The sequence below is a fragment of the Miniopterus schreibersii genome, assembly GCF_964146895.1.
Source record: "Miniopterus schreibersii genome assembly, chromosome: 2".
NCBI lineage: Eukaryota > Metazoa > Chordata > Mammalia > Chiroptera > Miniopteridae > Miniopterus > Miniopterus schreibersii.
Window position 1 is genome coordinate 102,030,205 of NC_138102.1, and position 17,952 is coordinate 102,048,156.

General features: G+C 44.1%; 1 protein-coding gene across 1 annotated transcript in view; it reads left to right on the forward strand.

The window, feature by feature from the left end:
* The first annotated feature begins 17,433 nt into the window (after nt 1–17,433).
* Nucleotides 17,434–17,952, forward strand: part of USP12 (ubiquitin specific peptidase 12) — an 85,719-nt gene continuing 85,200 nt past the window's right edge. Inside the window, exon 1 of the mRNA XM_081125808.1 lies at nt 17,434–17,709. Within this exon, the coding sequence (XP_080981934.1) occupies nt 17,662–17,709 (48 nt within the window). The 5' untranslated portion in view covers nt 17,434–17,661. The remainder of the gene's footprint in view (nt 17,710–17,952) is intronic.

Here is a 17,952-nt window from a genome sequence, read left to right on the forward strand (position 1 = left end):
CAGTGGGAGACAGATAATGCAAGAAATAGAACTTAAAATACAACTTTCTAATCTAAGCTCCAAATGACATTCTATTTATCTATTGGAGGGAATAGAAACAGATGGCCATGGAAAAAGAGCACTCGGAAAATTAAAAAGCCTCTAAAGTTAAAAACATAATTACTAAAATGAAAACCCAAAAGGACTGAATGTGTTAGCGGTGAATGGCACTGGATATTAGACCTTGGTCCTTGAGTTCTGGCTAAGAAGGAATTCAGAGTCAAGACTCATATACAAACAAAAGTTTATTCAGAAAGTCACGGAGGTAGAAGTGAGACATAGAAGATGGAAGCCAGCTGGGCTGTGTAGACTCAGGAAACAAGTTACAGAGGTGAAAGAAGGGCCCTTGAAGCTTAGGAGAAGGAAAGGCAAAGAAAACAGGCCTGCGAGGAGAGGGGGAAAGGCACAGGCATATTCCAGAGAGAAAGAGAGAGAGAGGGAGAGAGAATGAGCTGGGTCCTTTATTGTTATTATTTTTTAATCCTCTGAGGATATTTTTCCCCCACTGCTTTTCAGAGACAGTGGAAGGCAAAGAGAGAGAAACATCAATGTGAGAGAGACATATCAATTGCTTGCCTCCCATAAGTGCCCAGACCGGGGCCAGGGGTCAAGCCTTCAACCAAGGTATGTGCCCTTGGCCAGAATTGACCCCAGGACCCTTCAGGACCCTTCAGTCCACAAGCCAATTCTCTTTTTCTTTTTTTCTTTAAATATGTTGTTATTGATTTCAGAGAGAGGAAGGGAGAGGGGGAGAGAGAGAGAGAGACAGAAACATCAATGATGAGAAAGTCATTGATCGGCTGCCTCCTCCACTCCCCCTACTGGGGATGGAGCCAACAACCAGGGCATGTGCCCTGACCAGGAATGGAACTGCGATCTCCTGGATCCTAGGTTGATGGTCAACCCGAGCCACGCCAACCAGCAGGTCAACACTCTTAACCATTGAGCCAAACAGGCTAGGGCTGGGTCCTTTATCTTAAGGGCTTTTATCTGGAGGTCTCAGAGGAAGATCTCAATAGAATATTCATTAGCTTTCCAGGTGTGTATTTTCAGGGTTGTGGTCTCTACTGATTGGTCAGCGCCAAGGCAGGGGGTCATCATTAGTCACTGCAGCTGGTCCTGATGTCAGCCATGGCATTGCCCTGCTTGGCCTTGCTGCTTTTCTGGGCCTGGAGCTGAAACACAACTGAAGCCTAGATGTTATCTCTAGGGCTTAATGCTTAAGAGTGGTCATGCAAGGGCTTGTATGGGAGGCCTATGAGGGTATTCTTTAGCCCCCTTGTTCTTCCTCTAGGGGGTCTACACGTGACTAGTGACATGCCAGCAGATGGAAGGTCAGGGGAGGGTCCGAACCATGTGACTAGTGATAGGAAATGTTGGGGGGCACTAAATCAAGTGACCAGTGATACGATAGGGGAGGAAAGGTCACACAATGGGGGGCAAAGTCCCACCTTACATTTGTCCTTTGCTAGGTACCCGGGACTTTCTGTCCTGGTGATCTACTGTACCTGGCCTATTGTTCCTACTCAGCTCATGTCTGTCTAACTGCCTACTATATCAAATGGAGTAAAAGATCAAATAGTGATCTGCCAGATATGGACAGAGACATATTCCAAAATATGGAGCAACAGTGAGGGACAGTTATGAAACATAGGACATAATATCTATTGGGAGATCCAGGAAGAGAGAAGAGTGAATGAAGAGAAAAATTTTAAAGAAATAACAGAAGGTATAGAAGTCCCCACTTTGTGGTTTTGCCTTCTAAGGTTTCAGTTACCTGCAGTCAACCATGGTCCAAAAATATTAAATGGAAAATTCCAGAAATAAACAATTCATTAGTTTTAAATTGCACCCTGTTCTGAGTATCCTAATGAAATCTCATGCTGTTCTGATCCATCCCACTGAGGACTTGAATCATCCCTTTGTCCAGTGCTCCCCACCTATTAGTCACTCAGTAGTCTTCTTGGTTATTAGATTGGTTATCAAAGAGAAAGAGAGACAACATTCTTTTAACTTTTATTACAATATATTGTTATAATATTTCTATTCTATTATTAGTCATTGTTGTTAGCCTCTTACTGTGCCTAATTTATAAATTAAACTTTATCATGGTATGTATGTATAGGAAAAAACACAGTATATATAGGGTTCAGTACTATCCATGGTTTCGTGTATCCACTGAGGGTCTTGGAATGTATCCCCTGTGAATAAGGTGGGACTGCTGTAATTTCCCTGAACTGAAGAAAAACTCAGGTGTTCAGACAGAAAAAAATCTTCTTACCCAGCTCTTATTCTGGTGAGAGTGGAGTGTGAGATAGATATATATACCCCGCCCCCTTCTCTCTTTATATATCTATATCTATACCTATATCTATATATCTATTTATACTCTATATATGTCAACACTTATTGAGATATTCTGGTGAAAGTTCAGAATACCAAATTTAAAAAGAAAAAAGCTAATATCTTGTACAGAGAAGAGAAAATAAGTTTCTCATGTGGAAATGTGGAATAAAATGGCATCAGATATATCTAAACATATTTAGCAACATTGGTTACTGAAAGACAGTGGAGCAAGAACTCAAGTTTATAAGGAAAAATTATTTCAACCTAGAATTCTATATCCAATCAAACAAGTAAGGTGAGGGTAAAATAAAAATGCTAAGCACTCACAGAATTTCTCTCCATATACCCTTCTGAAAACAATTGAGGATGCATTCTTCCCAAACCAAGAAGGAATCCAAGAAAGGAGACATGAATCCAAGTACCAAGAGAACTGGCCCAGGAACTAAGTGAAAAGAAGGCACAGGGAGTCATTTGTGTACCAGGCCTAGAGAGCTGTTAGTTCAAATTAAAACAGAAAATGAAAGGGCTCCAAGAAGAATATCTTTAAAAAGAAAATAGATTTCATTACACATATTGAATATTTAAGAACCTGGAAGTATTTAGAAACTTTGGAGAAAACAAATGCTGTATAAGAAAGTCATGCTCCAAACAGGACGCTAACTAAAACATGACAGGATTCTCAGCTACATATAGAATTTAGAAAAATATTCCATTTAATCACGGCACAAGTTTAATGACAGGTACTCTTTCTATGGACTCAGTCACATTACTTGTTTTTGCAATGGACCTACATACAAATCACAAAAGACTTACTTACAGTTCAAGAACAGAAGGTGAATGTAAGAACAATAGCAGATTTGAACAGAAATAGGGAAAGGGGAAAGTAAGCAAGAGACCTGTGGGTGCCCCAATGTCCTTGCCTTACAGAGTGGCCACCAGGAGAGCTCAAAAGGAAAGGTGGTTGCCCCTGGTGAGTGGGATTTGAAGAAGGAAAAGGGTTGATACCCCGGTCTCTGCTTCAGCAGTGAGTGTAGCTTTGGCCGTTAGCCTCAGAAAGAGCACTTTAGAGAAGCCAGATTCTCAGCTGCCACTGCCTGTTTGTGACCCACGACCACAAGTCATAGATTCTGCCTCCGTCTTACTGTTTTTGGTCCTTGTAAGTAATTATCTCATTTCTGAGCCATGCTATATCTTTTTTATTTTCTCTTTGCATGTTTTGTTTGGCATTGCTTAATGTTTGCAGTGGATGAAATGCATCTTACTGCACCATCTTGACTGGAAAGCCATTGTATTACTTTTATAATTTAACAACTGGAATCTTGAAACAGAAAATTAATTCCTTTCTCCTTGTAGGACCCAGTGTGCACCATACTGATATTGTCTAGTTATTATTTTTCATACACGTGCAAAACTAGACTTTATCTTTCCATCAACATAGTATCCTTTTTCTGAACTCCAAAACTGTTATTCCATGAGGGAAACTGAGGCACAGGAAAGGAAACTGCAGATGTCCAAGTCATTCACCTACCCATCCAATCTCCCACTCCCTGCCTTTAGGAGGAGCATATTCAAATATACACATTTGAATATATATATATTCAAGTGCATAAGTCAATGTATAATGTCCACAGTCATCCTGTCAGCACATTTCTCCTACAGGTCGCCTTAAGTCCCTCTTCCCGTTTCCTTTCTCTTCAGTCCTTAGTGAAGATAAACAGCTGGCCACCCTCCTGATTATCCGCCTCCTCCCTCTCCTTCTCTGTGTCAGAGACCTTTTTGTAGCAGGACATCATTATTTAGTCACTAACCGTTTCTTTCCCCGGCTGACTCATGCCCATTCCTTAAAGGTCCCTTCTAAGTCTTACTGTTTCAAGCTATTAGTCATCCCGGTGGCTTTTCTCTGAAATCCTCCCCAAGTGCTTTCTCTCTGCTTTAAGCCTCAAAGGTCAGAATGGGAAGGATGCTCTGGTAAGCATTTCCAGGAGGGCTGAGAACATAATCATTGTTATGATTTTTGGATTAAAGCATAAAACAGACTATTGACAATTGTGTCCTAATGGATAGATAAGCAAATACATAAATCTTGGGGTTGCCTTCGTTTCTCTTGAATATTACAATTTATAGCTCAGGGCCAGTTTGTTGTCCACCAGGCTGTGGTAGGGAACCCTGTTTTCCTCCTTAATGCCCATTGTCCCCTTTGTTGTACCAGAACCCCCAATTATTGGCTGGGCTCCGCCCACTCAGAATAAACACTCTTTCCTAGCCTCCCCTGAAGCTTGATGGATTCTGAGAGCTCTGGCCATTGGAATGTTAATGGAAGGGTTTGGATGCAACTACAGACAAATATTTTTAAATGATAAGGGCATGCCCACGTTCCCCCCTTTCTCATTGCCTGAGAAGGGAGATTAGATTGTAGGGGTCAGGCACCTTCCAGGACGCTGAGCTAGCAGGGGCAGGAGGAGGGAGCAGCGTGAGCCCGGACCCAGACAACTGTGTATCCATTAGAGCAGCCCTGGGCTGCCCACCTTTTGGCTTATTTTATGTGCAAGAGAAATGAATTCCTATTTTTCTAAATTGCTGGTTTGTGTGTGTGAGAGAGGGGTATTTATTAACTTCATGCAGCTAACCCTCATTCTAATTGATTCAGCTGCTCTTAGAATGTGTTTATATATATATTGTTTTAGTTGCACAGGATGATACAGAGAGGAAATATCTAGCTGAGTGTGCTTTTCTCTCCTCTGTGCATAAATAGCTCGAGTATACCAAATGCTTACTATATACCAGATATTTTTTATGCCTTATCTCATTTAATCATGACATAAACCTCTACTGCTGCTATTATTTTCATTTTAAATGAGAGTAAGCGGACACTCAGAGGTTAAGTACTCACGTTCAATGTCACACAATGGACACAGAATAGTGGACACAGAATTTGCATGTGTACACCTGCCCCAGAGCCCCCCACTCTTGGTACTCTTTTTGAATGTTGATTCTGCTCCCCAAGGACCTGTGAAAAAGCTGTTCAGAATAGCTTCTATTTACTGAGTCCCTGCTAAGTGCAGCTGCTGTGCTGGTACAGAAAGAGAAACCTAGAACAGCTGGGCTGAACTGGGCACAGGAGAAGCAGAGAAAGCCAAGTAACAGGCTGGAATGGTGCTGTGGCCCTCACATGCTCGGAGCACCCTTCAGCGGTGCTGCTCAGGGTAATTTTCCTCTCTTTCCACTGATGGGTTTTGAAATTGTGATTGATGGGTGAATTCTTTTTGAAGTTCAGTAATCCTAGACTCTTTTTTGGTACTTTTGTTTTTGCTTCTTCTGGACTTTCGCTTTATTTTATGTTGCGAATTTTGATATCATGAAAACCTTATCTGTCATATGCTTATGATAATTCTGCAGAATAGTTACTCTGAGGTACATCTTGTCTTATTGACTCACATCCAAAATTATTATGAGACAAAATATGAGGTATAATAAAAATACAGTAATTTATCAGCTAGTAACCTGGAGGTATTATACATGAGTTAAACTATAAATAAAGTCAAATAAAAGATTCTTTGTGTCACTTTTATAAACTAACAAACTAACATTAAAAATTATCTCCTATACTAACAACCTTTGGAAAATTTATACTCCATATACTCAATAAACACTATTGATTAAATGGCCCATGAAAATATGTGTTCTCATTTGTTCCTTTACTCTTTACTGTAGCTCTTGAACGAAGAAGAAACTTCTCCATTTCCATTTGAACAATTAGTAAGGAGAACTTCCAGTCCAGATGAAACCATCCTTCCCTGTGAAATTCTATCACGAATTTTTATGCTCCTATATGAATCTTGACTATCAACCTCACCATCCTTTTCATTGAGTTTTATAGATGAAACATTATTAAGAGCCAAGTATAAATTCTACACATTTTAACTTTGAACCAATATTGCAAATTAATTCACCGAACCTTTTATTTTCCCGTTGATGTCCTATAATGACACAAATAACACCAGTTGCAGGATTAAAGAACTAGAAAAATTGGTTATTGAAATAATAGGGTGATGAACTACTCAGGTAGTTCTTAAATATAGAAGCAATACAGTTTCTGTAGTGCCATGCTGTACTATAAGAAGAATTGGTTAAGCATAAAAGCAACTTTTAAAGAGACAAACTCAAAGTTTTGACCACAAAAAACAAAATAAACTTCTCTATGGCAAAAATATGGCATTCAAAAAAGAAACAGCAAACTACACATTTGTAGGAATAAATATTTAAGACAAAAATATAGAAAGCTCACAGAAATGACTTTAAAAACCCATAAGATGTTGAAGGTATTACAAAGATGAAGTACTCATCTCCACATTGCTTATGTTAACATTCCTCAGGAGGTATATACTCTAGGAACACTGCAAATGGAGAAAAGCAGTAGTTTTAAGGAGAGAATATTTCTGCCTGAAGAGATCAGGGCTGACTATACAGAGGAGATGACCTTTGAACTTTAGCTTGAAGTCCATGGGATTACAACAGGCAGAGAGGGGAGGGTGCCATTGTCTCCCTGAGGGAGGGAATTCTGTTTCCCTTGTTCACTGCTGATTCCCTAGCTACTAGCTAGGCTAAAGTGAAGGTATGGATGGGCTGTGTTCCTTTCTGGAGACTCTAGACAGAGATTCATTTCCTTGTCTTTTTCAGCTTTGAGAAGCCACCCACATTCCTTGGCTGTCGCCCCTTCCTCCACCTTCAAAACCAGCATCATAGCATCTCTCTGACCCTGCTTTCATCACCATGTTTTGCTTCCTCCCTCTGACAGAGTGCTGTTGGACCAGGGTGGCCCTCACCCCTCAGACAACTTTATGCCTCAATGGGAGCTGACCCTCAGCCCCAGCTCCAGGAGTGAGCCTGTTTCGTCAAGGGAAATCCCACACCTATACCCTGACCAGTGATTTGTTTAGAAGTTCACTTATGTCTGTTTCCTCCACTTAAAAAGTAAACTCCATCAGAATGTGTCAGCAGGATGTTCACCTGTTTTGCCAAAGCCTAGAACAGTGCCTGGCACATAATTCTTACTTAATAAGTATTTCATGAATTCAGTTTTTCATTTCTCTTTAGCAAACTTAAATTGAACAGCTACTACATGTCAAAGACTTTTCTGCGTGGGATGCCAAAATATGTAAGATTCAAGAAGTCTAGCAAGGAAGACAGACTTGTAAACAATTTTGTAACAATACACCATGGTAACCACTGTCTTGAGGTTGTACATAAGAGGCGGAGAAAGTGCTGGTTTCCCTGCAGGACTTGGGCAAGGCTTCCCGGCACTGGCAGTGGGCAGGTCGTGGAGAATGAATGAGCAGGGACTTCCCAGGTAGAGAATTCGGGTGTATGTAGTGTGACCACATAACTTGTTGCCCAAACCAGGACACTTTGGAGAGTAAAAAGGGAGTAAATATACTGAACAACAGGTGTAAACAGAAACAGTTCTGGGCAACCCAGGCCATGTGGTCACTCTTGGCAGAAGGAGCGCTTTGGGGGAACACAGAGAATGGTGGAAGCACCTGGGGGGAAACCAGAACTTCTGTGTTGGAGTAAGGAGCGCAGCACAGCGCAGCCTTAGGGGGGTTGGGGCTGGAGTCAAGGTGGGGGTCAGAGTGTGAGGGGCCTATTCTGGGAAGCAGAGAACATCAAGTTGGTCCTCCAGCTCTGGGCACCAGTGGAGCTTCCTCAGCAGGAGAGCACCAAGACTGGACAATAGCTCTGGCAGGCGTGTGGAGAAAGATCTGGAGGGGCACAGACTAGAGGAGAGAGGCCAGACAAGAGGCTGGTACAGTGGCCTACAAGGGGGCTATGGGCCCCTAATCTTAAGCAGTGTAGAAGGGCGGGTTCAGTAGAAAATACATACAACAGGCACCTTCGAGGTGGAAATGACTGGGCTGCAGGGGGGGCAGAAGATGTGGGAAAAGAGATTTGGATGATGCTAAAATTTTTAGAAAATGGATGATGGTGGCTTCTGCTCTCTTTTCCCATAGGGTGGTGACAAGCAGAGAATGTCCTCAGCTGCTTGGCAGACTCAAGAGAGCAGATAGAGGAAGCTGACTCTTGCAAGGGCCAACTGCTGAGCTGAGTCACTAAGTCCAAAGGGGTCAGGGCAGATGGAAAAGGAGTCAGAATGTCTCTTGGGAACCAGGAACACCTATGAAAAAAAAGCACCGAAGTGGGTGGGCAGGAAATCAGGTACCCAGGGCCTGATTATATGTTGAGCCGCAGGCATGCCCCATGCATTTGTATCCTCAGCACCTCCTAGTCGTGATTCAGAATGCAGCAGGGATCCCTGGGCAGAGCCATGGAAGCACATGTAAGACATGTCCCCTAAGAATGGAGTAGGCTGGATGGCAGAAGAGGTGTTTCTGTAGGCAAGTCAATGTAATGGAAGTGATTGGTGCTCTGGGTGCCCAGAGGAGGAAGAAACTCAGCATCAATTAACAAACTGGCATTTTGTTTTGTCTGTAATTCCTTGTTTTCTTTTTTTTAAATTATTTTTTTATTGTAGTAAAATATACATAACAATATTTACCATTTTAACCATTTTTAAGTATACAGTTTAATGGCATTAAGTACATTCACATTGTTGTCCTACCATCACCACCATTTATACCCAACTTTTTCACCATCCTCGACAGCAGCTATGTTCCCATTAAACAATAACTCCCCCTCTCCCCTCCCTCCAGCCCCTAGCAGCCACCATTCTACTTCGTCTCTGTGCATTTCACTGTTCCAGGTACCTCATCTAAGTGAAAACATACAGCATTGGCGCCTTTGCCACTGGCTTACTTCAGTTAGCATGTCTTCAAGGGTCAGCCATGCTGTGGCACATGTCAGGATTTCCTTCCTTTTCCAGGCTGAATAATATCCCTTTATCCGTATTTACCATATTTTGTTTATCCATTCATCCAGTGATGGACACTTGGATTGTTTCCACGTTGCTATTGTGCATTCACCGCTTTCTGAATCAAGCAATCTCACTATTCTGACTGAATTATCTTGCTCAGGAGGGGGAGAAAAGATTCTAGGTGCCCAGCCGAGCTCTCCTCCGATCTCACTCGCCCTGGGGGTTCTGAGTACCCATGCACAGTATCTCATTTAACCCTCCCAACGACAGTAGGGACATTCCCCTCCGTGTAATGAGGAAACGGAAACTTATTAGGCGGTTCAGAGCCCTTCGGGATCACAAACTGGACATCCTGGGGGAGGGGTGGGAAGGAGGGGAGAGTCAACCAAGCCTTCTGACCCCTAATTCTTAACCTGAGACCCCAAAGTGTTTCATGCCCCAACCCTTACTTCACAGCTTAAATAAAATTTGTCTTTTCCTTATTCATTATTTTTGTTATTTCCTATTTCCCGTGCAATGATTAACAACAGAATCCTTAAACTAAAAAATTCCTTGCTGCTTACAGGCAGCAAAAGAGAAGAAGCAGTGGCTCTGGGGACATTGTGTGCCAGGTTGTCGGGAGAGGGAGCCCTGGGCTTGAGCTATAGAGAGACAGGTGTGCATTTCCCAGTCACCTGGAAGGCCTATTAAAAGAAATTCTGGTGTAATCTGTCATTTGTGTATCCTCAAGGTTTGTGCCAGGAAGCAGGTATATCTGCACCTATGCATAATTGCTGTTAAAAAGGAAAGTAAATTTTAGCTTATGCCATGCCTGGTAGAACTGACCAGAGGGAATTGGGAAAGGCTAAAGCAAAAAACAAACAAAAACCCCAAGAACCAAAATCACAAACTCTACCAAAAACCCCAGAAAAGTTTAAGATGCAAAAATGCCTAAGAAGATGAGAGTGCTTCCTGTGCTGGGGAAATGCCAGGGACAGGACTGCTCTGTGAACAGGTGTTGGCACCTGATGGCACCTGATCATGTGATCATATGATCAGGTGATGGACTGTGAACATTGCTTGCTTTTCTGTTTGGGCCTTGAGGATGGAGTGCCAGGAACATGAGAACATAGCAGAATTTCTGGGTTCACTTCCTTTCCCATCTCTCACCCCAAACTTCTGCCTTTTGACAGAGCAAGAAAACAGCCCATGGACAGCCCTCTTGAAGCAAGCAAATAAAAGCTTGCCTTTTAATTCATGTGTGAAGAGACTGTGGCTTTCTTTACCAGGAGAGTCTGAGCCAATGAAAGTAGAAGAGAAGAGCTCTAAGAGTCCTAGGGAAGGAAGTGTCGGAGTTCAAGGGTGTGTTCTACTCAGATTTAAACGAGGCTCATGCTGAGAAGTCACTTTTAAAAAGGAAAAAACTTTAGAATGTGCCTGGAATTTAAAAATATTGTCACATAAATGTCTCTTATTTAAGCTTTAAAATGTTCGATATACTTTTTGAAATAGTTAAACATTTTATTCAACTTAATTTTTGAAATAAACATTTGCATGATTCAAAACTCAAAAAGTATTAGAAAGTATACAGTAAAACTTCCCACTTTCCCCTTGTCCCCAGTTCCCTCATTCCTATGTCCTCAACCACAGGAAATTACCATTAACAGTTTCTTATATATCTGACAGGAGTTTAAGCTAAATATATTTTGAGATTTTTGCTTTTGTTTAACACTGCTATGCTCGGCTATTTTGATAGAGTCTTTTTTAAAAAGAAGAAGTGGAAGCCATGCCTATTTGCCTTAACTGATGATGAGCTGGAAAGTTTCAGGAAAGCCTCAGGTTATGCACTGCCCCTCACTAGGTGGTGCCCCAGGTAGGTGAATTAGGTCGAGTGGCAAGGAGGCCTGGTGGGTCTTTGCTAATATGCAAATTTGACAGTGAAATCACAAGTTAGAGCTAAATTCTTACAATACAAACTCCAAACCTATGGTTACACTCATAAAGCATATAGAAAAAACACCCTGAAACGTTTGAGAAGTACGTAATAGGGAGAGGGCGGGGTGAAGGAAGAAGCTGTCTCTATAGGAAAAAAACCCTAAAAACACAATAATGTGCCCATAATGAGTTATGATTGGGGAAGTTAGACATAGGTGCTGGAGACCTTTTGGAGTCCAGAAGATATTACTTTTCTTTTTTTCTGATGCACTTCCTTGAGAGCTGCGCAAATGTTGAGGTGGAAATGGGGAACTCCAACCTGAAGAGGGTCCTTGAAGCAGCAGGGTATCTGTCACTGCTTTAGGAATCTTCAAATTTATTGTGTTGATTAGTCAAGATGAAAACACCTCTATGTATCAGAATTCTTTTTTTTTTTTTTAATTTGCTCTGGAGTTGTACATACTTACAGCGTAGATGATTATCAGTTTGAGTTCATTCAGTAACAAGCATTTACTGAGCACTTACTATTTCCTCCCGGGCGTTTGGGATAGAGCCCTACAACAGACAAGGTTCTAGTTCTCCTGGAGCTCCCACTGAGAGGAGGGGATCAGGAGTCAGGGCAGGCCTCCTTGTGAAGGGGCACGAGTGTTCCTTGGAGAAGGAATGGCCAGTGCAAATGCTCAGAGGAGGCATGGAGCGTGTTGGAGGCAAGTGGGATGAGAACACAGTGATTCAAGGGGAAAGAGTATGAGATGAAGCCAGAAAGACAGGAAAGAGGCAGAGGAGGAGACAAAGACAGACATATCTGTCTTTCAGAGATAAAATCATGTTACTTTTTGATTTTCCCACTTTTCCCTGTAGATCAGGATCTAGTATGTGGTATCATTTTCAATGCCTAAAAAAGAAATGATTCCTGGCTGGGTAGCTCAGTTGGTTAGAGCATTGCCCCAAGACCCCTAGGTTAAGGGTTCGATCCCTGGCCAGGGCACATACAAGAATCAACCAATGAATGCATAAATAAGTGAAACAATAAATCTGTGTTTCTCTCTCTCTGTCTCCCTTCCTCTCGCTCTCAAATCAGTTTAAAAAAGAAGAAGAAACAATTACTCTCTTGCCTTAGCCTTTATAATAGCATAAATTACACAATGGCACTTGTCTAATTTAAAGTTGTTTGGGTACATGCTTTCTCTCAATCAGATGGCAGACTTTGAAGGCAGAACTCTTGTCCCTTAAGTGTCTACCATAAGCCTTCACAAATAGGAGGTATTCAACAGATATGTATTGAGTAAAAGAAATGCAATTCAGATATACATGACTGAATGCTTGTGTGACCAGAATGGATCGTGCTTGTACATGAGGTTGTCTGTGTGGTCTACACTTTATGGCTCTCTCTCTCTCTGTCTTCTTCTTTCACAGAAAAAAGGGGCAGCTAATGAAAGCACTGGAAGGGGTGTCCCCCTTCTCAAGTTAAGCTCAGCAACTTTTGATTGGAATGATTGTGTCATCCTCCCGAGCATCTGGGTAGTCTCCTCTGCTCAGACCCCTGCTTAAAGAGAAGTCAAGTACACAAAGAAAATATCCTGGTTTGCTTCTGTGCTCACCAGAAGTCAAGGTTTTCTCCCTAGTTATAGACCTGTTAATCGGGAATCTCCTTGAAATTCTCTGCCGTGTTTAGTCTCGACACATTGCAGCCCTGGGAATCCAAACTGGCACCATGAGGAACAAAGAGGAGGTTTCAAGGCCGGGCTGACTCCCCCACCTACTGCTGTGTATGACAGCAGAGATCCCAGGGCCCAGAACCTTTGCTGATGTCACTGTGGGTTGGATTGCCCCCTTAACATTCCACTCATCGCTACAAATTCCCTGCAAAACCCCTTCTGCGGCAGCCTTAACACATCCCATAGTCTTTTGGGGGCTCTGCAGGCTACTTGCCCTCTGCCTGGGAGGCCACTGCCTTCCCCTGCCCCCTCACTGTTCATCCTATCCTGGATTTGAAGCTGTCCTCAGCCTGTCCCTCCTGCAGGCAGAGCTATTCCTCCCCCCTACCTGCCACCCCCGGATGATAGCTGTTGGTTCATTTTCTTAGCTTATTCTCCATAAAAAGAATCTGTCTACCCTAGTGGACTGTGTGCTTCCCGAGGGCGAAGATTTCTCTTAGTCATGTGTAGATGATCAATAATAATTGTTTTAATGAATGAACTCGCATTTCAGTTTTAAATAGAGTATACTGGGACTGTGCCTTTGGCTCTCTTCTTTTAAATCTAGATTTCAATAAAGACAAAGTTTTAGGTATGTTAGGTATATGCCATCCTGCTCAGCAAATCAGTCTTATGTCATTGTGGAGACGACCAGACTTTGCTAATCTGAATCAGAAGTCAGCCTTGAAAAGTAAGTCGGCTGACTCGTTGATTCGAACCAACAAAAAAAAAAAATCACTGTTTGGATTAACATCTACCTTTGAGCTGGATGTTAATTCATGCCACCAAGAAGGTCGATTCATTGCAACTGTCAATGGGCACAATAGAGGAGGGGAGGGCTCATGGGTTTGCAGTCAGCGTCTGGGCGTGGACCCTGGCTCTGTCCTTCCTGGGCAGCGCCATGGTGACTGTGGAAAAATGAGCAGCAAGTGATTGAGCTCCAAGGGCACTGGAAGGGTTACATTAGAAAATGCATCTAAAGTGAGAATTAGGAGCCTGGCACATAGCAGAGGTTCATTACATCTGAGGGAGTAAACTGGCATCCTGAGGGCTGTATTTGCCCACCCTGACTTTTAAATATTGACTGTGAATAGCTATTGTGAGCACTCTAGCTTGTGTTGAGGGCCAGGCACTATTATAAACATGCTCGTGTTTTGGCCTTGGAAGTAGGCATAACCATTATCCTTAGTTTCCAGAGGAGGAGAGTAAGACAAAGAGATATCTCTTTGATTATATTTTTGTAGCTAAAACCTTCATGTGAGTTCCAAAGGAGTCAATGCCTCTCAGGCTCTTCCTACTAGAATCTGAATGAGGCACTTTTAGAAGAGCTGGTGTAGCAGCCGAGTGGATACAAGGGTGGCCTCTGGAGCCAGGTTCAGATCCTAGCTCCGTTGCTTACTAGTTGTGCAACCTGGTGCAGGGGAAGAAAACTTTTCCTTTCTTCCCTCCTAGGTTTTTTGGCTGGTTTAATAATTGACATAAAACAGATTAACAGGAGAAAAACAAATTTAATTTGGTATGTACAAGAGCTCATAGAAATCTGAGACTCAAAGAAGTGACCAAAGCAGGCAGCTTTTATACATTTTAGACAAAGAAACAATACATTTATGAAGAACTGACAAAACAAAGGCGTTTGGGTTTGGGATAGTTAATGAGTGGAGAAGTAACAAGGTTTGTTTATACAGCTTTCTCGGCCCTGAATTCCCTATCTCAAGTGATAAGAATGTTTCTCTCCCCCTGGTACAGGAAGGGTACCCTTCACATGGAAGATTTATCTCCTGCTTTCAGGGGGATGAAGGAGGCTGAGAGTGTCCTTCTTGCACTGGCTTTGTCTCAAGTAACTGTAATTCAAAATAATCAACATGCTAAAGTAGTATGTTTGGGGATAGCATATTCTGCACCCCCTCACTGTGTGCCTGTTTCCTAGAAAATGGGGATAATAACAGCACCACTTTCCTGGCTTTATGAGGATTTGATAAAATGCTTGGTGCACAGATAAGTCCTTAATAAACACTATCTGTCATTATGGATGCCTTATACCCCCTTTCTATCCTCTCCCCACCACGCCTTTCCCCATCTTGTCACAGACATTTCACTCATTTATGTTAGCTGGTGCAAACCCAAATGCCTTCAGGGAGAAGAGAGGTAGCAAAAATGTATGAAGGGACATGTGGATCAAGGGAGACAAGATGAGGAACAGAAAATATGGGTGGCTTTCAAGGAATTGGACAGTATGTGATTGTGTAAAAGTATTCAAATGAAACAATTTTTTAAAATGTGCTGACCAGTGGATTAAGGTTAGTTCGTTTACTTGCTTGGTCCCTGAGGTTATCTCGGTCTATTTTGTAGCTTATACTCTCATGGAGGCCCAAAAGAAGTCAGAGGTACTCAAACTCATCTTTCTCTAGGCACTATCAAATGCTTCGTAAAACTGTTACAGCCACAGGTAAAAACTGTGTTCTTAGGCCCTCTCTAAGCTCTGCGTGCCAAAGTTTGGCATTTCAGCCAAATCTTATCTTCAACTGCATTATATATGGTTAAAAAAACACCCCAAAGCAGCACCTAGCACACAGAAGAATCTCTTTTTGTTGTGCCTTGCTGATTAACCTCAGGCTGGAGAGACAGGGCATTGTGAGGTTGTGCAATTAGGTTCTATGATCTTGTCTGCAAATTTCGATGTCTATAACACTAAGCACAACTCCAGGTAATTCTATCAGAAATTCGTGTTTAAAAGGCCTTGTTCTTCCATAAGCTTATGTAGAGCTGGTGGCCTCTGTTCCTGTAGAAGAGAGGTGGCAGAACTATATGAAGGGACATGTGGATTCATGGACATTTTAGGATTCATGGACAAGCAGGCATGGTGGTAAGAAGCACAGGTGAAGGCGGGGCTTAAATTTTGGCACATCAGACTTGTGTGTTGGAACAGAATAGCTAGTGGCGAGGACAGGATGACAGTAGACATCCGAATAGGCAAGACAGGACCCAGGAACATGGTGGCAGTGGCAGGAGACTCAGGCAGGCCCTGGTGGTCTTAGTAGAATAGAACACAGCAAGTAGAATTTAGGTGGGTGACACTTCCAAGTCTAGGCCGGGAAACAGGAGGCAAGCACCCACATACCTGAATCTGAATGTGTGGTGACAAACAGGATCCTAGCCACTGGCTTGGGTATCAGGCAAAGAGGGAGGGTCTCAACTTACATGGAGGCAGGTGCCTGGAGAACCAAGCCAGCTACTATGGGACTCAGCTACATTCTATTTGCATTTTTTTTTCTCCAAGCAAGCTTATAATGGAAATCACTATAGAAACAGAATTCATGTACAGTACTAGAAATCTATTTTTCACCTAAATTTTTCTTTGAATGCTTTGCTTTGCATTTTGAATACTTTGAACCTATGATGTAAAGCATATCTGATTTTAGAAGCTTGTCTGAATTCAGTTCCTCAGCCCACTGAAGTGGGGGAACCCAGGAAAGCACCCCCTCATTACATTTCACCAAACGAGAAATATCACAAGCTTTCTAATATAATTTATAAAAATTATGCTACTCACTTGAACTACTTTTTCAAACAGGAATAAATCTAGCTGAGCTGCCTGACATGAACAGGGTACAATTAATTTTATAAAAGTAGAAAAGAGGAACTATATCACTAGCTAACTGCTTAACTATTTCTCACGGGACATTTTTCTCACTTGAGAGACTTCTTGTCTTGGTACATCATCATCATTGCTGGGTTGAGATCTTCTCTATTCTGCAACTCAGCTTTCAGAACAAATATATTTAAAAACTGTATTTCTAAACATATTCTAAATTTACGGCCAACAGGTAGGTATTTGCCTCCCTTCCCCCTACCCTGTCACTATTACTTACCTTTCTTCTTAATTCAAAGAGCTAAACATAGTTTCTTCTTTGCCTCCTTCATGTGATGCAATTAGTCTTTCGCTAAGTTAGGGAGTTTTGACTCAGGAGGTTCACCCAATATATGTAAAAAGAAACAAACCACCTTGCGTTTTGTTTAGTGCTTGGAACGTTGGATTACCTGGGTTATTTTAAACGGACAGAAGCAGGCTTACTCCCAGTTTCCCAAATCACTGCCCCATTTTCTGTTTCAGCAGTGGGAAATAGCAGCCCGGTCGCCCTCGGTGGAGGTTTCGGATCAGTCCCTTCCGCGATTTGCGTAGGTCGCCCTCGCTCCCGCAGCGACCCGCACCTCCCCGGCAGCCCCTCGCTCGCTCCGGCTGGCGCGCAGGCTCTAGGACCGCACGGGACGCCGGCAGGAAGCGGCGCCTGGCGGAGCGCCGGGGGGCGGGGGCCGGCTAGGGAGTTCCCTCCTCGGCTCGCGGGAAGGAGGGGCGTGCGCAGGGGAGTGGGCGGGGCTGCTGCGAGGAGGCCGGGCGCGCGGCCGGTGGGAGGGGCGCGCCGCTGGGCCGCGCAGCTGCGGGGCAGGCGGGGCTTTAGGGCCTCGGCAGAGCCCGCTCCCCGGCGTGCAGGGCGGGGTGTGTGGCGGGCAGCTTCGCGGGCAGGCGCGGGCCCGGAGGCAGCGGCTGCGCCCTGCGCCGGGGTGGAGCCGGGGGCGGGCGAGCGGCCAGCAGGCGGGGGCTGGGGCCGGAGGTGGGGAGTGCCGGAGCGCCGGCGGCGACGACGGCTGCAGCGGCGGCAGAGCAGGCTCGGTGCGTGGGTCCGCGGCGGCTCGGGGTCCGCCCGCGGGCTGCGGTGCGAGAGGGCGGCCCAGCTCCCCTTCTCTCCCGCCCGCCGCCGCCGCTGCCGCTGTGATTGGGTGGAAGATGGCGCTGGGCGGATGGAAATCCTAATGACAGTCTCCAAATTCGCCTCCATCTGTACCATGGTAGGTGCGGCGGGAGGACGGCCGGGGCGGCCCGGGACCTCCGGGGCGGGCTAGCTGCGGGCCCGGGTCCCCGCCCCTCCGGCCGTCGCGGGGCCTGGGTTGGGGGTTGGAGGTGGTGGGTGGGCGGGTAGGGGCGGTTGGACGGCGGCGGGCGAGGATTAGCCCCCCTCCCCCCGGGGACCGGGAGGCGGCGGGTGATCCCAGGCGGCGCGTGGGTGACCAGAGAAGGGGCGCCCTGGCTGG